Here is a 21,893-nt window from a genome sequence, read left to right as displayed (position 1 = left end):
ACCACACTCAGCTCTTCTGCCTTGCAATTGTTACTCCAGTGCCACTGTCCCTGCACAGCTTCACCTGGGAGCACACCAAAAGCCTGGGGCCCTATTTTAAGTGGATGCTTCAAGGCAAGCATCCACTTAAAATAGAGCCCATTAAAGAAGCCCCCAAGGCAGTACTGGCTCTGTTCCTGCAGGCCCCACAGAAACACCTCCAGGGTTAAGTTCTTGTTCTGCATCCTGTTGCAGGGAAAGGCAGGATGGTGTTGGTGCCTGGTTACTGCTTTATGGAACTACATCCTCCCACTGTCATCCTCAGTTTTCCCAGCACTGAAGTTGTCAGTCACGCCTGCACAGCTCCTCTCACAATATGCTCAAGTCCCTTTATCAGTTGAAACTGTTGAAGTTCATGCCTTCTACCAGCCCCTACGTGCAGCAGGAGCTGCAGACCTGGGCTGTTATTTCCAATAATTTTCTGTATCTCTGCCCCTACCAACCTTCACCCTAATCGAATTCCTGATCACATTTAAGTCTGAAGTGGGGCAGCAGGTACAAAACTCTTATCGATGGCTCTGCAGGCAGGAACTGTCCCGTTTCTGTTTCAGTGACAGAAACACTACACAAACTAGCCACAGACCAAGTTGTAGCCAGCTGCCACTTAACACCACAAAAATCTCACAATTTGAGGGAAAATAGCTTGTACCCAGACAATCATGGCCTTAAAATGAAACCTTCACAATTACCTGTGATAAAAAAACTTCTTTGTTTACCAGTACTCAGGGGTGTTCCTACACAGCCAAAGAATGAGAAGCTAGAAGTAATCACTAACAAAAACCAGCATGGAAATCCCATGATCATTGAACCAGTGCTTCAGTGGGAGAGCAGGACAGCACTTCTTCCCTGGAAGGCAGTGCTGTGCCTTGGAGTGCCATCACAACTCTCTCATTTTACCTCTTTTGACAGTCCCCAGCTCCCATGACCCCAAAGAGTGACTCCAAAGTCCTTCACACACAGTCCTTCCCTGCTGTGAGGAACGAGCTTGCCAATTCTCTGTCCAGCAGGAGCAATGCAAATTCTGCTGGTACCAAACTCCCACAGCCTGCCCCAAAAGCTGCCAGGACTCTCCATCCTCCCTTTCATGTTCTACCACCAAAGATGAAGCTTCCTAGTTCCAGGCCATGGCGACTAATCCTTTTCTCAGACACTCTGGACAATCCCACAGTAATATTAAAAAGCTTTATATCATTTACCGAACAAAAAATACCTATCAAAAATCTGTTACCTAGTGACAAAAGTAACAATTACCAATGGCAAGCACCAGAAGAGTGACAATTACCAACCCCCCAGCCCCAAGTCAGTCAGCTGGCGTCTGAGGCGAGTTAGCTGCTGCCCTCGGCGTCGTTGGTGAGGCTCTCGGCCAGCTCCCCGAGGCCAGCCTTGGTCAGCGCCACCATCAGGTTCTCGGGGGTGGCCTGGGAGCCCTCCTGATCCTGCCAGGCCACCAGCAGCTGCTTGGCCCTCATCTTCACATCCTCGCTGTCCAGCTCGATCTGCCGGATGTCAGACTCCTTCATCTCCAGGTAGGGGGCCAAGGCCTTCCACTGCTCCCCCAGCCTGCTGGCAAAGGACTCGATCTGCTCGCCCGTCATGGCTTTGTCCCGTTGCACCTCTGGACCTGGGGAAAACACAGAAGGCAGCAGTGAGACACAGGGAGCACCTCCAGACACTGCGAATGAACCCTCCCCATTTTAAATCCTCTGTTTATTTACTGACAGACTGACTTACACCTACTCGAGCTCTGAGAGCAGATTTTCACAGGTGTTTACCTGGGTTTCAAGAGCTATGTCCCTTAATGCCCATAAATAAGGAAAATCTTGCTTTTTATGTTATTTCCTTTTATATTGAGAGAAGTGCCTAAGTCTTAAATACATCAGAACTGCCTCCTCCAAATGAAAACAAGGATTTTGACAGACTTCAACACAAGTCAATGATAACATTAAAATACAGTGATCTTTAACATTTAGTTGCATTTTGGAATTTTTTAGTCACCTTACTCAAAGTCAACCCAGGTAAAAAACCCCAAACAAACAAACCCAGTTTCATTTCCTTTTTTCTCATGTTCCTATTGGCAGTAGGGCTGTGACAATAAATTTCAAGTGCAGTCAGTACTTTAATGAATTTTCTATCATTCTGGCATTGACATAAAACCCATGGAACACTGGGCTCTGCTGGGAAGCCAAGTGCTATAGTGATTACAGATGGGTTTGCACATTCACAGCTTATTGAGGTCTACAATCTACGGCTTACCACCCGTGTTTATTTCACAATTTTAAAGAAAAAAAATCAAAAATCGAAATACATAGAGAAATTAATCATACTCCTAATTAAAAAATATATATTTTAAAAATAATCTTTTATCAAAAATTAGTCCCTTCTTGTGCCACCTGAAGAGAAGTGGCACGGAGTAGAAATTTCAAGTCTCTCCAGCCCTTATCAGTCACAGTCATTTATCTGACCTAAAGTCACATTCAGGAAAAGGACAATAGATGCAGAACAGCAAAACAATAAAAGCCCTCAGATCATTTCTCTTATATCTAAGCACAGCAGACCATGGCTCTGCCACCACTGCTTTAAGACAAGATTTAAAGAAAGATGTAAATCCCCCACAGTGACACCACAAAGGCTGAGTGAATTAGCATTAAGCTAAAGAGGAAAGAATTTCTCTACTATTGCAAAGGAGACTGTGGAGAAGGTCAAGTGCTGGATGGAAAAGGGCAACATGAGAGAGATTCACAGAGGCCCACAGGTGGCTTTCCACTGACAGAAAACAGCTTGCAACAGAGGTACCCAGTGTGTGGCTTCCATGCCCTGTGCATCCCATCTGCCCGTGCTGGATCCAGGAGCTGGGACACAAGGTTACAACCCACAAGGGTGAGATGAAGGCATGAATGAGGATGGAAGAGGGCAGATTCACAGACAAAGGAGATGGGGAAGGAGACCTAGGAGCAGGACATGCCAGGATTAAAGGCAAGAGACAGACACAGATTGTGGAGAACAATGAGTGAGATGATGTTTGCCAGGAAGGTTGCTCTTCTTCCAGAGAAACTTTTGCCTCTAAGGTATTTTAAATGAATAAGAAGTAAAGATCTCTGAGTTGGAATATATCCATTTTTGAAAGTTCCAGTTACTACCCCAGGAGGGGCTGGGGGAAAGTGCTTACCCCAGTGACTAAAGGGCAGAGAGAACAGGAAAGTGGGTGAGGAGCACTCACACAGGCTTTTACACAGCTGACATTTCAGCCCTGAACACCCAGTGACACTGGCAACACAGACTACACAGCAGAAAAGGTGAAAGAGGCTCCTAGTGATGTGCTAATCCAACAGGCTGGAAGCTTTCAGCACTGCAGGCCAGGACACTGGGAGGCTGCTCCTGTGTCCCAAAAAGGCTGTGCTTGTTGGTGCTAATGCACTGGGCTAAGCAGGACTGATGGCCCTCAGTGGAAACTATGTTAAAACACAGATTCTGCAACACACATCAAGAGAAAAACTGGAAAGACTGAGAATATACAAATCTTACTTTCATTGTTTTCCTTTAATAAAGCATCATTATCTTCCTCATCTTCATCTTCACCTGTTTTTATTTCTTCAGAAGGAGGCTACAATGAAAGAACTAAACATCACTGGATGAATTTTGTGTTCAAAGAGAAATTCTATAGCTCTGTGCTTGTCTCTGGAAAGTGTGTTAGAATGGAAAGCCTGACACAATCCCACATGAGAATCAAAAATCCCCCAGAGTCTCCTAAACACCGCTAACACCAGTAAGTTCTAATAAAATATATTACTAACTAAAAAAAAAAACTCATCAAAACATCCACTGATTTAATAGGATTCTTCCTTTTCATAGTAACAACAACTAAGCATTTCATAGCAAGCTTTATCACTTGCTTTAAAAAAATAACCCAGCCAACCAAATTTAAGATCACTACTGATGAACATTTTTTTAAAAAAATCATAATTCTTGTTATTCATTAATTTTATTCCACACTTGGGAATTCCCCAAAGTTTATTTACTTTCAGACTTCTGGAAGGTGGCAATCAAATACACAAACAACAAACTTTTCACTCCCTCATTCAGGTGCTGATCAGTCAGTGGGTTTCATCTTTTTCTATATTTCAGCCACAGGCCTTAGGTACATAGTTGTTTCTTGCCATAGCCTTTGGCACATGACAGTACCACCAGAATATTGCATGCAGCCACACCTTAATACATTCAACAAATTACAATCCCCACATTTTTTCTAAACTTGCTCTTAGCTTACAGTTAACTCTGATGGCTGGACAAACAAAACAGCCATTTATTAAACTCCAACCTTTAGACCTCACATCACAGAGAAGAAGGTCTCAGTAGAGAAGCAGGGGTTTGTATCTGCAAGACATTGCTGGGTTGTGTGCCAATTCAGAGGTGTAGAAAGTGCCCTTTCCCCACTGGCAGTCTCTCTTATCACTATGTATAAACCCATCTGAAAGGGCCTCCTGGACTCAAATTTGTACTGTTGAACAAGCAAAGAGTTAATGCCTTAATTTTACAGCTCCACAAGATTTATTCTTGTTTTGCTTATTTTAGAAGTCAGGGAGCTGAGAGAAGAACTCTGGCAAACCTTGCTGTAACGTTCTGGTAACACTTTTAGCACAGCACCATCAGCTGCACACGCTGCCTCTTTTCCTGCCATCCCTGTATATTCAGGAGCCATGATTCCAGCTTATATCTTCCATAAGAAATTAGACTAATTTTATTTGTAATTTTTACTTCAGTGTACAAACTTTTTTCCTGGCTTATTTTTTCTCCCCCTCTGTACCAAATGGGCTGCACAGGTACAACCAGGAAGTGAATGAATTCAGCATTTATTATTATAGGATAATATTACTTACAGGCAGCTCCTTGGCTAGTTTGATTACCATGTTTTCTAGATATTCAGGTAAACTCTTGAACTGTTGGTTTGTTGGCTGGAAGAAGTGGGGACTTCTACGTGCCAGAAGTCTCAGTGCTCTCCAGCCATAGTTAGAATTGTTCACAGCCCTACAACAAAATACAAGTTTGATTATTAGAGTCTGGCATCTATAAAAACACAGAGAAAGATCTGAGACATTTAGTAATATAATTCTGTCCAAATTTAATCTGTTTTTGTACATTTCTGGAGTCCTATACAGATACTAGTAATGCTGAGAACAGTCTGTTTTCTTTAACAATCCAAATATGAAACAGATTAAAATTAAGTGAAACACAGAGATAGACATACTTATACTTATTTTCAACCATGTTTTCAGGGTCTGCTTGTTCAATAGCTTCCTCAAAAAATTCCTCCAGTGTTGGCATATATTCCCTAAAAAAAAAAAAAATCAAATACAGAGCTTAATATGCTTCACAAACTTCTCTAAAATAGACAGTCTTTGTTCCTGCAGACACATCTCAAGCTCATCTACTGAGGAGAAAAATATAAATCCCAAACCAACCCACTCAAATTTAACAACTTTAAATAAGCAAAGAAACTGTTTGATACATGTTGTTATAAAATTATTAACTGCATAATCACTAGTGTGCCAGCAGTTGCTAGCACTGCCTATTATATACATTTAAACCTCCTGCCATACAAAGAAGTGATATCAACATCTGTCAGCAGCATTTGCACAGCTCACAAGTGCTCAGGAGTCTAAAATGGTTGCTAGTTTTGTGCCATTTGACAGCAGCAAAACATGGCTGTCGCTGCCACCCCCCACCTCAGCTCCATCTGCTCTCAGAACCACTTGTGGTGGGTTCTGACAGGTACCCAAAGCAGCACCAAAGGAACCCTGACCTAAAAACAGAACAGAAATGAAATTTCACACCGTCAAGATGGTTTGCTGCTGAGAAGACTCTACCCAAGAAACACAGATTGTGTGAGAGCTGTAGGTTACTGAGAGCCAAGACTCTCAGTGGTGCAAAGCAAGCTCATAACGATCTGTATTTCTCCTACCCAATGCTGACAGAGACACACCTGCTTCTGCAAGGGAGCCTAGCAAAGGGCTGGAGCAGGGGGTAAGCACACTGGTCTATAAAGTCAATTCAATTTTGTTCTGAAAAAGGCATTTTGCCCAGGGCAGCAGTGCCCCATGGATTATCACTGACTACTGGAAAAAGCCAGCACCCTGAAAACCCATCTGAGTCCTGCCACATTATCCCCAGAACAACCATCTAAAAAGGGGACAGCTAAGGAAACATTACCCCATTTGAATGGAGAAGTGAAGAACCAAAGCAAAAAGCTACACTTGACCACATACAGTCACAAAAAGCCTGTAACAAAAACCTGCAACTGAATCTGGATGCCATGGCATCTATTTCCTGATTACCATGCATTTTCTTTGTTTATCTACATTTGTTAAGGGCTTTATTTATTTTTATTTAGAGGCATTGCAGCACAATACAATCACACACATAGAACCAAAAGCTTTGGTTCCAAACACAACTCCACCTTCATCCTTTGGACTAGTAAAGGCAAGTATCCTGTCAAAGGCCTTCCTGTACATCCCAGCCTCACAAGAAAGGAGGGCACTTCCTCTGCAAAGCTCTGAATCTCTAGAAAAGCAACTCCTCCACCCAGGAAATCTGCACAGCTTGCATCTCTCCCCATACAGCCAGACTTTACAGCCACTACTAGCAGAGTTCTCTTTGGGAACTGTCCCATTCCTTCTCCAAATTTTCTTACTCTGTATCATGTCTGCACAGTAAAAGAGATTTTGGTATTTGTAACAAAGAAAGTTGTGTAGCAGAGTATATTTTAAGCATTTCCTACAATTGTGCAAGCATAAGGGACAACCAATAATTACATTTTTCTGTATCTGCCCCACAAACAGACACAGTATGTGCTGGAACAATGCCTGGTAGCCAATTTCCTCTTATCTAGCATTGTTTAAAGCACAGGCCTGCTTGAAAATCATAGCCAAGCAGCCTGCTAACTTCATCAGAGCCAGACTTGGCAATCTTCCTTCATTATATAAGGTAATTAATTATACAATCATGTTCTATAAAGGGGAGTCTTCATCTGGTTTTCAGCTTAGATTTTACTTTAGCAAGCAATGAAAATTACTGGCAGCATAAACACTCGAAGAAGTGAGGAAAACTGTAAAGAGGTTTCAGGGCAAAGATTCATACAACCACCTTCTCTAAAGGTGTGAAATGCACATCTCCTGAGATCATCTTGTACATCTTCCTTATGCCAATTTTGTAACTCTCTAATTTGAGTGCTAATTAGTTAGCTTAAACAAAGACACACCCATTTTTTACCTACCTACTCTCAGATTTACAGGCTTCCATATTATCAGGACATAAATTCCAAAGGCGGGTCAGCTCCTCACTGAAAAGAAAAGCATAAGCACACATTGTTTATGTTCATCATCCTACCATGCCACACTCATGGACTGTTTTAAAGGGATCTGTAAAAGGTGGTTATAAGGAAAGAAAGCCTACTGCAAGCTTGAAAAGAGTGATATATCCTTTGGCTGTTCTTTGGCAGTTCCAAAGTAAGGATGTTTGAAAATTGGTGTACAGAAAAAACAGTGGGGGGAAAAACCCCAAATACAAAATCCCTCCAATCAATTAACTAAGCCAAATCCAGAAATTTTGTAAAGGAAAGAGAAACCAACATACTTCCCCATAAGGATTTTTTTGTTTGATCCTTTTCCTAGGAAGTCCTCTGGAGCTGGCCTCTTCCTCACAGGCCTCATTGGCTTAGAATCAGGAGGTCTAAAGAAAAAAAAAAAAAAAGATGCTCCTTAATGTCAAACCAGTAATATCTCAAGAACAAAAAAAGCTGTTTCACCTTCACCTTTCACCTTGAGATGGTGCCAAGTTAAATCATAATGAAAGGACTGAGGGACAGTGAGTCTAAGGGTGGAAGGAGGCAGTGGGGAAAAGGAGAGAGAAGGCAAAGTAGAGATATAGGATTCTGCCAGACACCAAAATTAGTTCACTCAAAAATGTAAAGGTCTACCAGAGTCCCAATAAACAGAAGGAAAAAAAATCACAATTGTGCCAGCCAAGGATGTGATCTACCCTGCTGCTGGCATCATGGTTGCAAGGTCTCTTTCCCCAACTGCACCTGATTTCATTTCATTTCAGGGGATTAGAGAATGGAGATCCCAGAGCACTGAGGTTAGGGCAAGACCTACCCAAGCTGAAACTCTGGATGAGATCTAAAGGAGACAGAATATTTATAAAAGTCAAATTTCATAAGTTTACTTCCCCACAATCCCCCTGCAACAGTAATTTCTCTCTTCTAACAGCCCCCCCCCATCCTTTTATTTACAAACAGCTAAAGTCATGAAGAGGTGGCTGCACATCATCTCTCCAATAAAAGGGAATCTCCAAAGATATAATGACCCTCATGCTCCTTACCACAAAGAGGCCAGTCTGTGTGTACAATGAAGAAGGGTGGAAGAAAAATGTTTGGTCATCCCCTCAAGATAGTCAAGTAGACACATGGAGTCAAAGTTCAAGTTTTGCCACTAGTTAGTAACACAGGAAACTTTCAGTGGTGAAAGCCATCTAATTGTCATTCCCTTTAAGGTAAGTGATCACCATCAAGTGGCAAACTAATAAATAAATTGTGTAAGAGAACTGTTACACAAACTCCAGGCATGCTGCCCTGCCCAAAGCCATAATGCCAAAGGCTTCATTAGAGGCAGTCCAAAGGGATAAATGGAAAAGTCAGGCATAACCACTTCAACCTAGGGTCTGCTGAAAGCAGGAGGCAGCAAAACCTGCTCCAGTCTCTTGGACCACTGGATCCCAGTACCACAAAATATTGCCCTGAGACAAGGAAGAATGGTCTCCTGAGAGCAGACACACCATAAGCACCTCCTCCCTGACACATGCAAGCCTTATGACTTTTGGCAGAAATCTAAGAGCCTGCACTCACTGAAGGGACAGGCAGCTGTACAGATCTCCAAGTTGTGTGAGTGGTTAATATACACCATGGGTAGCAGACTCTAAGTGGAACCACCATTTCAAACAAGCAGCAGAAAGCTTCTGCACCATAACACAGTTACCTTTCTTTCACAAAGCTTGGGCAGCCCTCATTTTTCCACGAGTTCCAGTTTTCTTCAGTATTCAATATATGCTGTAGAAAGACAGAAAGTATTGCACATTATTAGGATCATAAGCACTTTCAGAGCTGACCCCAAAGTTTTAAATGGAGCTATTAAAACTAAGGGGAAAACTTTGTTCTAGGTTGTGTGTTTCAGTCACTATCTTGAAGGTCATCAGTACAATCTTAAGCAACTGTATTGATTTATGCAAAAACAGTGTAACTCCTCTCTTCAAAAATTGTGGGAAAAGCTTTATCTCCCCTGGTCTAGTCAAGAACATAGATGCAGTAAAGGCAAAAAGGAAAGCAAAAAGACAAGTTCTAGAGTTTTGTTTAATTTCATTTGTATTTCATTTCCATGTCTTTGGGCATAGGACTCCTATCCGCAAAAACTTTGAAATGTTTTTTGCTTTCCAATAACCCACCATCCTGTATGTTCACATGCACATACAGGCACATCTCTGTTTCTCCCCCAAAGAAGGAAGAAAGAGTATTAATGAAAACATGGGATAAAATATGACTACAAAATAAAAAGACATTTTATTAAAGACCATTTTTTAGTAGGATGAGGTAAAAGTTTTCTCAGATATAATAGGTGTGTTACAAAAGCTAGTATAAGCTGAAGCTGCTCTTTTATGTGCTATATAGACTTTGTTCAGGCAGGCATCAAAATACTCACCTCTACCATTTTTGAGAATCTTTCTCCATCTGGAGGATTTTCTGAAAGAAGCTATGAATGGGAGAAAAGAAGGTGAACTTTTTGCATTGTATCTGTTGCAGAACATGTAGGAAAAGAACTCCAGAGAAAATGGTGGCTACTGCTTTAAAGGTGGTTGATGCAATATTACATGCTTAATATTCTTCCATGTAATTTTTATGAAAGTAGATACTATACCAACCTGGTAGACTGCTTTTGTAGTATCTTCAATCCAAAGAGACTGTTCATCTGTTAGAACATAGTTTGAACTGGAAAAAAAACCAGCACATCAGAAAGTGTGCTGAGGACACAGAAGTTATACTACATACCTTCTGAGGGGTGTTAAGAGGAGACCTGAGGAAAGTGCTTTGAATGTGAACTGCTCTGGTCCCAGGGCACTTATTAGTTTGTGGAATTTATTAGATGTGCTTGGGGACTACACTTTCAAGGTGTAGATTCACCCAATAGGATGCCCATTGAGTGATTCAAGATCAAACCTTGATATTGGACCCAAAATACAGCAAATGGACATAATGAAAAGTGCCCGTTTCCCTCAAAAATACTCACCAAGTGTTACACCATCTGTACCTCATGCCATCCTTGACCACCAATAAGTGACCATTTATAATGCACATTTTAATGCAATGACACTGAATGACTGTCACCTCAAAAGGACTGATCTGGAATTCAGAAGACCTGAATTTCACTCCTTCTCAGCCGCTAGACTGCCTTGATAAATGATCTGCAGAATTAGGATAACGATCCTAGTTTACAAAGTTCTTTGAGAGGGGTTTACAAAAAACAATATATAGCAGGTGGGAGACAGCTGCCTTGTTAAGGATGTTAATTATTATGTGCACATACAGCCCAGGGCACAGGAAATAAGAGAGATGGGTTTTTCTTCAGAATAATGTTAGAGACTAGAACAGATGGGGGTTGGTTCTATCCCATTAATTGATAAAAGCAATAATCACCATTGCTATTTCTTGCCATTTTAGACAGAGTTCTGCAGTGCACTAAAGAAAAAACAAATCAGCAACCAATGCCACATTGCAAAGCAGGTATAGATTCAAAATGATGCCACACACAAGTACCTTGCACTGGTCTCAACAACTGGGTGCTGCCAAGGAGAGTCTCCTTCCCTCTCATGGCTGGCACTCACTGTAAGCAAGTTTTAGTGGCCTCTACTTCTGAGAGCCCACAACTCACCAACTTGGCAGAAAACTTACTCTGCAAAGATGAGCAGATTACGTTTCTGCCTGTACAGTAACAAGTCCAATCAACACAAGAGCACAGGAGGGCAAAGAATCAGGCAGAGGAACACAGAAATTAATTGAGACCTCTGCTTTCCTGCTGTAAAATAACTTCAGCCATACCCCGTATTTACCAATCCAAGGCTCCAAGTTCCACAAACTCAGAATAAGTAGGCAAATTATTTTAAAATATTTTGGTTTATCTCCAAGTTCCTAGTTCCCCATCCCCAAAACACAAAGTATTTTCACATTACCTTTTAAATTTGACTTGTCCCTTTAGATACTGAAATAGTATTAGGTACTGCAACAAGATGTGACGACGGAAGTTACTGTCACTCAGCTGTAAATCCATCAGCTAAACAACAATAAAAAAGCAAAAGATCTTTAAATATTTACTCTCTTTTAATTTATCTTTGTAAAGGCAACATTGGAAATGAAATCCAATAAACAAATGGCAGTGTTACTGAAGACACTTATTCCAGAAATAGAAGCCCTTGAGTCATTAATTAACAGAGGGAACCCACAAAGAATAAAACAGAAAAAGGAACAGAATAAATCTATCTAAACAAAGCAGCCAAACAGTGTAATGGGATATCCAGAGAAACTGTGGAGTCTCAACTGGACATAGCACTGATCAACTGCTCCAACTGACAGCTCTGAGCAGGGAAGCTGAACCAGACATAGGTTCCTTCCAACCTCAATTGGCCTGGAATTCTGGAAGGGAAGCCACATACCTTTTCACTAGTTAGGAACTTTGCAAAATACACATGTTCTCCTCCTGTTTTTAGTTCTTCCAACTTTTTTCGGGAAGCCTGAGTGTCATCCAATTTGTAACTTTTGAAAACAGCCAAAACTTCTTCTGAGTACTACAAAACAGAGTTATTTACCACATGAAGTCAATACTGAACCTTAGCAGACGTAAAGCCAAGTAGTAAAATACTTGGTAGATCTGCTATCAGCCCATTGAAACAATCCATTTGTTACTGATGTGCAGGACTGCTCTGAACACCACAAATGAAGTGAAAATGTTATCATGTCAGAACATTTAATCATGTAGAATATTTAAAGCATGCTAAGAAAAACAACATTTTAGGTTCTGAACAATGATTTGTTGTTTAGACATCATGAAGAAAAGAGATTCACATGATGACAGTGCTACAGTAAAAAATTTCATCTGAAAGACCAAAGTCTGGCCTTGATCAGTTTCTGAACTGCACCTGTGGTGGTTTTTGTGGGTATTTTTTTTTTGGCCCCATTAGTAATGTCATAAATTAGATTTATATTAGGATGTTTGAGCAAATGTCAGCTCTTATTTCCAGTACACAGAGAATGAAGATTAAAAATTATCTAAGTTTCTTTGAATTAAATACTGAGTGACAAATTTTGAAGAAACAGGACCTCAGCAATAAATCCTCATCAACATTCATACTAAGCAAAACTGAAACAGCTGGCTGAAAGGGACATTCAAGTCATTGCTTCTACAAAGAGATTTGCTTTGTTAGAAACCAGTAATCTTTAGGATGCCACTGGTATCAGTATGACTACTCAAAAATAATAGCAAGGACTAGACAGAGCTATTTATCTTCTTGGGGTAAAAAAACTCACCCAAACCCACAACTTCTGCTTTTTGCAGCTAATAAACCACAAAAAAAAAAAAAAAAAGTACTTCTGGCACTGTTGCAACATATGAAGTATTTCTGGTATTGACATAAATTAGGAAATTTATTGTACATTTCAACAAATATATTCATTTACTGTAAAAGGCTCACTTAAGAAAACAGCAAAATGCATTTCCTCATGCACTATCATTTTCCAGCAGCCTGAGCCTTTGAACTGTTCCATGCTCATGCAGCCACTGCTACTCATGTAAACAATGACCTTTACTTAGGCTGAATGGTTGAAGCATGAACTCAGATTACCTTAAGAAATGTTTTCCATGACACCTTCTCATAGCACTGCACAGGATTTCTAAAATAATCTTGAAGTGACCAGAATTTTCTATACAGGTTATAATCTATTGGAATAGAACTGTGGAAGAAATAAAGAAAAAAAAAGAACATATTGAAAAGCAATATACTATATTCAAATTCACTCAGGAATGTACAACCCCAGAAAACATTATTCACTTTGGAAGTAAATTAGTGAGTCAGTAGTGAACCATCACAGAGGAATCTATAACTCAAAATTTGTCCTTGTAAGAGTTTTCCATTCAGTCTGTTGTTACTTTCTCACCATAAAAGCAAAAAAGTAAACAAAAGGGATCTTAAGAGTTTTTCACAACCTGTGGCATGAAGGGGAATACAGCTTTTTCTCCTTAAGCATCTACTAAAATCCCTGAATACATCTTATCACGAGTTTTGTGAAAGGAATTTGTAAAACTCGCAAAACCAGAGTGGTTCTCAGCCAGGGTATCCAACTTTTTCAAATCTATACATTTCTGTTTTCCAGACAACTTAAATAATTAAGACATTGCCAGGAGCCTTCACTGATTAGATACATCTAATCTTCAGAGGGCAGAAGATGAGGAGAATTTGGATCTCAACATTTAAAGATATTTCCCAAACAGCATTTTTCCTTTCACTTTATAAAGCTTTGCTTCAGCTTTTAAACTTCTGTCAGCTCACCAACTTGTTGGTGCTTCATCATCTCCCATTTCACCTTCTTCCACATCCATTCCTTCTTCCCTCTCCTCGGTGTGCTAAACAGGAAAAAAATTATTTAAGATTTATAAAAATGCCACTACAGTTTGCACAGAGCTCTCACAGTGTTTTTTACTGTAAACATTCAATTTGGGAATGCCTATTCCCAAAACAAGAGCTTGGGGGACAACCAAATTATGAACCTACAGTCCCAAACACTTTTTGTGCAAACAATCCTACACATTAACTGCAGAATCAGTGAAAAATTACATAGGAATTTTCACCTTCTGTCCCAGAGTGCTCTCATGTTCATTGGTATTGAAAACAGTGACATTTTCCAGGTTAAACTGACTCTGTAGGTTAAGCCCTGTGAAAAACCAAAGAGAAAGTTTTAGAAGCTGTGAAGTTCCCAAGTCTGTTTATGAAATACTGATATTCAATTCTCAGAGCAAAAACTTACATCTGAAACCAAAGCAAATAAAAGTCACAACATCAAGGAAAGATATAAGAACTAGGGTGCAAATGCAGTGATTTGGTCCAACTGGATTTGGTCTGCAACCATCACAGACTTGAAAGGTTCAGCTTATTTAGTCTCAATGCTAAGCGTGATGAAATGCAAAAAATCTCACCTGACTTCTCTGAAAGTGGAAATAACCTAGCCAAGAACAGCTGAATTCTTCCACAAAAGACTGTGTTTTGTGACTTAGATAATCTTCTTAGGAGATCTAAATATTGTAAAAAGTAAAGAATATTAGTATTTATCCCTCTTTTAATTTCTCATGCAACAGAATTCAAGACTTGCTAATTACATGACCTACACAGCTAAGGAAGCTCATAATTGCAAATTCAAATGCCAGTGACCCCCTCTGATCAGACATACTTCTTCCAAATGCATTCTGCCAATTCTCCTAACACCTTCAACACCAATAAAAAATAAATTTGAATGAATCCTACTCAAATATAGCCTTGGATACAGGCGTTGTCATTGCTGAGGAATGACATTCTTCTATAATGATCTCCACTGATGACAAGTTCCCTGAGGCCTGAATGACTTTTACATTAATAACCAAGAATATGTATCTGTTCAGAGTGATGCACCTTTTAACTTCATTACTTACTGAGCACATCTCAATTTAAATCAAATTATTAAACTAATTTTCATTTCCTGAGATAGGAAGTTCTTTAATACTGCTCTCCCCTCCCCAAAAAACTACCACTCACCATTGCACATGCGCAGCAAGTAATTCTTCCCTGCAGAGTAAAATGTGTTCTGAAACAGAGTAACAGTATTTAGAACATTAAAAGATCATAAAACCCTCTTGAGCAGATTTAATCCAATCACAAGATATGAGTAAGTATGAGTCACTCCTACAGATAACTCTAAATTTGAGTCTTCCCTTACATAACAGGCAGGTTTCACAAAAAGGCAAGTCCCACAAAGTGCAAGAAAGCATGAAACACATTTACATCCAGCCTTCATGAAGAAAAACCACGTGTGACAATGAACTGCAAGTACACTAGCCACTTTTTTTTTCTTGGAATGCACTAATTTTTACACTCATTTCCTTTATTACTCCATGTGTGATTTATACAAATAAGCAAAGAGCACACACAAAAGATTCACAGTGTTCACAATACTGGTGATCTGGAAGAAGAAATTGGTAGACACTTGGATTAACAAGTTTGAGAATATATCAGGGGCCATAATGTAATCTGAAACAAATCAACCTAAATGACTATGGGAGGAGGTTCTAGTTAGAAAATCCAGATTAAGAAAACACTGAGACATTAGAATGCTTTTCAGGTGCATCTCTGGAGTTCCTGACACTTAAGTGTCAGCCACAAAGACAGTCAAATTCTGTTCCTTAAAATGGTTCTTGTAGACAAAAGCTTTGGCCAAACGATGCAACATTCTGCAAAAATACCTACCGATTTCCATGTAGCAACATTTTTCTCCACAAAAGTGAAAATTTTGTCACACTGATCCAAAGGGAGGCAATCCAGAACATCCCCCAAAAGCACAAAAGGAGTTGATGCAGTGCAGATACCTATAAGGAACAGGGAACTTTTTATTCAACAAATTTGAACTGAAATACAAAACAAAGAGATGAATTACACTTGAGGGACATTTTAGTAAAAAAAATAAAAGAAAGAAGTTCTTCTGGGTTCCTACAAATCCTAACAGAAAACTTGGGCTAAAATGTGAACTTTCACTAAAGCTATTTCTACACATATTCAAATGAGATTTGCAAAAGCTTTGCACTAACATAAAACAAAGATAAAAATAATCACTGTTATAACGACCTCAAAATCTGAAACAATGTCACATCTTTCTGCAGACTGCAGGTGAACTTTTTCAGACTTCTATATCCACAGTTAGTCCCTCTACACACATCCATGAAGGCTGAGAGCCTTTTCAAGCACCACTAAAACAGTGTTCCAAGTCCATCCACCCATGCTCTGCAGGCAGTGCCTGCATTGCTCACAGCACAGCTCTTGTTATTCTACAGCTCATAAAACACACAGGTAACTGACCTGTACTTACTGAAACAAACAATTCTTGATGAATAATGTGAACAAATAAACTAAAGGAAGACAGCTAAAGTCACTTCAGAGAACAGCACACTGATTTCTGACACAATCTGTTATTGAAACAGATTCAAGTATCTAAAAACCAGCCATATCCTGACAGGAGATGAGCTCAGGTACACAGGAGATATTATTTCTGCCTCTGCCAAGTCATTTTACCTCTCTGCCTCACCGGTCTCATCTCTGAAATTATGATGGGAAACTTCTATCATTTTAGAGTGCTGGACAAAGAAACTGCTTATCATGCTGCAACCAAATCCATCCATCTTTCTTTCTTAACAAAAAAAAAAAAAAAAAAAAAAAAAAAAAAAAAAGAAAAAAAAAGAAAAAGATTCCAACACAAATGTCACATATATAACCAAATTTAATTATATTATACTTAATTTCTCTTCTGAAACTAAACACTAGCATAAGAGCCATATATCACCAAAGGTAAGCACAGCAGATGATTTGCAGAAATCAAGATTTTAAAATTCCCCTAAATGGTCCCTAAAACTGCAAAAATATTTGAAAGAGAGATGGTCTTTCAATGCTCACCTTCTGTGACTCCATTAATAGCAAGAGAAATAATTGCCAGGAGATTCTCACATGGAGCTTTGTTTATCTAAAGAAAGAAAACACTGTTGAAATTCTCCAGTCTGACCATAATGTATCTAACAAAACAAATTCTTGTTTCCAAGTAGGTATATTTAAAACAAATACTGACATTCAACTTCCCAAAACAATCTCTGAAATCTGACCTATCAGTTAAGTGTAGTAAGTTTTTATTGAGAATTAAACTGTTCCTGACTGCTTCCAGCCACTAAAGACCCAAATGCACAGTCATTTGCCTCTGAAAATTAATATCCCACATCCAGACTTCATTCAAATATTATTTGATCATACACTATTTGACTCCTTTCATAATTCTGACAGGGCAGCTTTGCTACATTAGTAACAAATCACAGAATAGTTTTGATTTGGGGAGGCCAACTCCCCTGCCAGGGGCAGAGACACCTTTCACCAGCCCAGGTTGTTGAAAGCCCCATCCAGCCTGACCTTGATCACTTCGAGGGATGGGGCATCCACAACATCTTGGGACAACTTGTTCCAGTGCCTCACCACCCTCACAGTGAAGAATTTCTTTCTGACATCTACTCCAATCCTACCCCTTCCACCCACCTTTAAAGTACAGTTATTGAACAATGCATGTCTATGAATTGAACTGCTAGAAAAGGCTCAGACAACAGCTCTCACTACAGTGTGATGTCTGTGAAATACAAGATTCTACCTACCTCCTTGAATCATCTGTATTTAATCTCAATTACCTCACCATTACATAGCTCCTGTTTTTAATAAAGTTTTCTTACACTAAAGTAAGTTGCTGCTACATTAATATACTAGCCTGCTAATAGAAATGTGAGCTTCAACAAGAGATAAGCTTCAGCAATTTAAAATACTTACTATTTCTTCTTCTACAACAACTCTAAAAGCTTGATCCAAGGTACACTTCTTTTCATTTTCACTGCAAATGCAAACATTCCACCTTAGTTAGTAACAGCCCTCAGGCACAAAATTCCTAAGACTTATCTAAACAGGCAATTAAAAAAAAAAAAAACAAGTGACCTTTACTTACCTTCCAGGAACCTGGTTAAACGCATTCAACAACGGCTTGATGCTTTTGTTAATCAGAGCCTCTCTGGTGGATGTCTGCCAAAATGCAAAGAGAGAAAAGCTACAACACCAGTACAAAACTAAAAGGATCTTCCTCCTTTTTCTGACAGTGGACAGAAATAACAAGGAATCTTTCTGCCGCACACCATGTGTTAGTTATAGAGAGACCTTTGTAACAGGAAGGGCAAATAACAAGCACATGGGAAATTAGGCACATGAGCTAACAGAGCATCTCACCTCAAACGGGGGCTAACAGCCTGGTGAAAACAGCATTTCTAAAGGACACACAGAGGATCAGGCTCTTCTGACCTGTATCTATCACTGTCTCAGGTGCTACATTCACAGCTTCAGGTGGTTATGATGCTTTGGGACACAGATCAGGGAACACTCTGAGTCGGAAGGGACCCACACGGATCACAGAGCCCAACTCCCGGCCCTGCATGGACAGCCCCAAGAACGGCATCGTGTGCCTCAGAGCCTCTCCCTGTCTTCAAGGGAATTAACAGCTCCTCCCAACTTCCTACCACCTGCAAACTCGCATGGGATCCCTGCGAGTCCTGCGTTTATGAAGATGTTAAAAAGCACATGACTCCTGCTAAGAAGGTGGTCTAAAAATGACTATTTCCTGTTACAAAGTCGCTCTAAGGGATCGAGTGCTTGTGCCTCGAGCACTTCTGTGCAAATCCCACCCTCTCATCTGACAACCCGAGGGGCTCCAGAGGCCGGGAACACCCGGAGTCCCCCAGCTCTGGGAAAGGAAAAGCATCCTTCAGCAAAGGCAGCAAGTGCAATACTCCCGGACGTTTTGCTGCGGGGGGCACGCTACACTTTCATTGTCTTGCACATTAATTTTTGCTAACCTGAAGACTGATCCCCCCACCCTTGGCCGAGTCGGGGTGCAGCCCGCCCTCAGTCCCACTCCCACCCCGCCGTACCCCGGCCGCACTCCGCGTTCCATAAAGCAGCGCCCGGGCCGCTCCCGGCAGCAGCTCCGGCCGGGCCGCGGGCCCAGAGGCGCCGAGGCACAGCCCGGCCCCGCAGCTTCCCGTCCGAGCCGCAGGGACGGAGGGAAGGCTGGAAGGACGGAGGGAAGGCAGGGGGGATGCAGGGGAGGCTCACCGTGAAGCGGAGCCGCGCCTCGGGCAGGCTGAAGAGCGGCGGCGACATGATCCCGGCAGGCGGGAGGGGGGGCGGCGCTGCGGGCGCGCGCCGATGACGCCGTGGCCCCGCCCCCCGACGGGAAGAGGGAGGTGTGGGGGCGCCGGCGGCTCTGGGAGCGGGACGGTGCTGGGAACACCCCGGTCCTGGCAACACCCCGGTCCTGGGAACACCGGGTTGTGCCGGGGTCTGGTCGGGAAACACCTCCGGGATGGCCGGCTCCAACCGATAACCCGGCACTGCCAGGCCCGCCACCCAAACACGTCCCCAAGGGCCGCTTCCAGGGATGGTGGCTCCACCGCTCCCCTGGGCAGGCTGTTCCAATGCTTGGCAGCCCCTCCTGTGGGGCGGTTGTTCCTGATATCCTGCCTGAAGCTCCCCCGGCGCAGCCTGAGGGCATTGCTCCTGTCCTGTCACTTGTCGCCGGGAGGAGAGGCCGACCCCAGCTGGCCGCAGCCTCCTCTGAGGGGCTGCAGGGGTGATGAGGGCGTCCCTCGGTGTGCAGGTGTTAGAAGGATAAATATTTGCATTTAATTCTTGTCGGTAGAATTGGCTTGATAAGGTTTAGTATTTGATATGTTTCAATGATCTCATATGCGGGGAGGTTAACACAGCTTGGCGAGAAGGAGATAGCACTGAGAGTGGATGTGAAAAATGCGTACTACATGATTGCCTTTTCGCAAAAATTAAAGTGAATATTACATGTGTTATGTTAGAAAGTTATGCCGTATTAATTTTTTAAAGTAGTGCGTTAAATATAGCTTTAGGTTATAACATAATGTTAAAATAGAAACTATATATGTGAGATATTTTTTTAAGAAAGGAATGAGGTACTCGCACCAGATAGCAGCCACAGGACACCTAAATTTTTCAGAGAAAAAAGAATTTATTGCTCCATTTTCAGAAGTAACAAACTCTTCCCGCCTCGTGCAGTCCTGAAGACGCCGTCAGGATTAAGAGGAGGAAGCTGACGCTGACCAGACAGAATCCTGTGTTTGAATGGAATTTATGCATCATGTATGAGGTGTATGAATATGCAACAGGTTATTATTTTTAAGGGTTAATCCTCTGTTAACGTGGGTCCTTTTGCAGGCTTATTTTGCCCAGAAAAGGTACCTGGACCGTGCGTAACTCTTTGTTCTATTGTCTCGTATTGTCCTAATCACAATTGTCCACATTTTTATTACTCTAATTATATTACTAATTTTATAACCATTTTATTACAATTAAACTTTTAAAATTTTAAAAGCAAGTGATTGGCAGTTTTCACAGTGGACACAATAGGATGCAGAATTTACAGGCCACCAAAATGTTTGGCAGAACTCCCGAGATAAGGATGGAATTAACAAAGCCAGCTCTGCAGCTGTGCTGGAATCAGCTGGAGCTGGGTAAAAGGTAATTCTGACAGGGAGATTGTGACTCATGGGCTCAAGAAACCCACCAGCTTAGGAGAAGGCCTGACCATATAGACTAATTAGCATGAGAATAAGGAATTATTTAACCAACAGGAGATAGAATACAAATTAATAAGAGAACTATGTAACTCGTAGCCAGTGAGCATTGATACCTTTGTTTGCTCAAATGTATAAATAGTGAAACATCCTGGTAGTCAGCGTGCAGGCTTTGTGGAATTGCCCCTCAGCAGCCCTGTGTGCTTGGGGCTGTAAATAAATAAAATACCTCAACTCAGCTTGTGGTTTGGCTTCTTGAATATCAGGTGAAATAACCTATTTTGAACAACAACCTGAGCCTCCTTTTCTGCAGGCTAAGCAACCCCAGCTCCCTCAGCCTCTCCTCATCAGACTTGTGCCCAGACCTTTCACATTTCACTATCGCTAAAGTGGAAATGACTCTTCAGCTGTAGGTGTTGGTTATTTTTTTTTCCTGATAAACAGCCCTGGACCACAGTCTGCCAGCATTTTCAAAGTATTACTGAAGTAAAAATGATTAGGGAGTTATTTATATCATCAGTAAAATCACCTATGTGCTGACAATATACAGGTTGAGCAATATCCTACAGATACCTCCTGGGCGACAGAAATATTTCCAGCAGAAATTACATTTATCATGACATAGAATCATGGAATTGTTTGGGTTAGAAAGGATGTTGGTGTCTGGCCAAAAGCTCAGGTGCTGCCAGACTCTTGTTCGAAGGTGGGAAAAAGCTCAAACATCCAATATCCCGTTCGTGTGGGAATAGGCGAGTAATATTAAAATTAAATGTATTAAATTAAATGCAAATATTTAACGCATGAAAGGATAGACGGGAATATGTGGGTCTTTTTTAATGATGTGGCTGTAGTTAGCTTTTGTACCGGGAGAGGGAAGTGTTTGCCCAGAAAAGGAAGGTGCGGCGGGAGGGGCAGCCTGAGCCGCGCTTGGGGAGCTGGTTCCCGGGGAGGTGGAGGCGCCCTGCCAGCCCAGCGTTTGTCACCTCCTCTATAGCTGAAACCATTGTTTGACACGGCCTGGAAAATGTGGGCTATGCCAGAGCCGTGCCAGTTCATGTCAGACCATGGGGAAAGGGGGCTCCATAACATTGGAAACGGGCTCCACACGATCTGTCTGTCTGTCTGTCTGAATGAGTCACCTGCGTGTGCTGTGAGACTTGCTGAATGTCGATCATTCAGGCTTGGGAGAAAGTTGACTTCCCCCCACCACCCCATTTCTCATCTCTTACTTTATATAAATTAGATCGTATTATCAGCTGAATAAAGGGACACTCTGAATAATTTGAGATTATTCTAGCCCCCATCTCTTGCTGTAAGAAAGAGAACCAAAGAAGAGCTCTCTGAATTGAT

The 21,893-nt window shown here is 41.4% G+C and overlaps 1 protein-coding gene across 1 annotated transcript; it reads right to left on the bottom strand.

The window, feature by feature from the left end:
• Positions 1-724: 724 nt before the first annotated feature.
• THOC1 (THO complex subunit 1) lies at positions 725-19,121 on the bottom strand. The gene is made up of 21 exons (XM_058034488.1): positions 19,054-19,121; positions 17,897-17,970; positions 17,725-17,785; positions 16,819-16,885; positions 15,622-15,740; positions 14,914-14,962; positions 14,322-14,417; positions 13,977-14,059; positions 13,678-13,751; positions 12,973-13,081; positions 11,788-11,919; positions 11,308-11,408; positions 10,003-10,069; positions 9,783-9,833; positions 9,066-9,136; positions 7,666-7,761; positions 7,307-7,372; positions 5,282-5,365; positions 4,914-5,061; positions 3,562-3,640; positions 725-1,660 (listed from the first exon to the last, which is right to left on the bottom strand). Exons 1-21 carry the CDS (start codon positions 19,099-19,101, stop codon positions 1,365-1,367), a joined length of 1,971 nt encoding a protein of 656 aa, XP_057890471.1. The 5' UTR covers positions 19,102-19,121; the 3' UTR covers positions 725-1,364.
• Positions 19,122-21,893: the final 2,772 nt, after the last annotated feature.

This window comes from Melospiza georgiana, chromosome 1, assembly GCF_028018845.1.
Source record: "Melospiza georgiana isolate bMelGeo1 chromosome 1, bMelGeo1.pri, whole genome shotgun sequence".
Classification (NCBI taxonomy): domain Eukaryota; kingdom Metazoa; phylum Chordata; class Aves; order Passeriformes; family Passerellidae; genus Melospiza; species Melospiza georgiana.
The sequence above is the reverse complement of the archived record's forward strand: the minus strand, read 5'-3'. Positions and strand labels throughout refer to the sequence as shown.

Excerpts from the sequence above, each read along its gene's own strand:
- THOC1 (XM_058034488.1), bottom strand. The coding sequence starts at position 19,101 with ATGTCGCCGCCGCTCTTCAGCCTGCCCGAGGCGCGGCTCCGCTTCACG. Across the intron at positions 14,418-14,913 it reads CTTGCTGCGCATGTGCAATG|ATCTCCTAAGAAGATTATCT; the intron begins GTGAGTGGTAGT and ends TACAATATTTAG. Across the intron at positions 11,409-11,787 it reads AGTTCCTAACTAGTGAAAAG|CTGATGGATTTACAGCTGAG; the intron begins GTATGTGGCTTC and ends ATTGTTGTTTAG.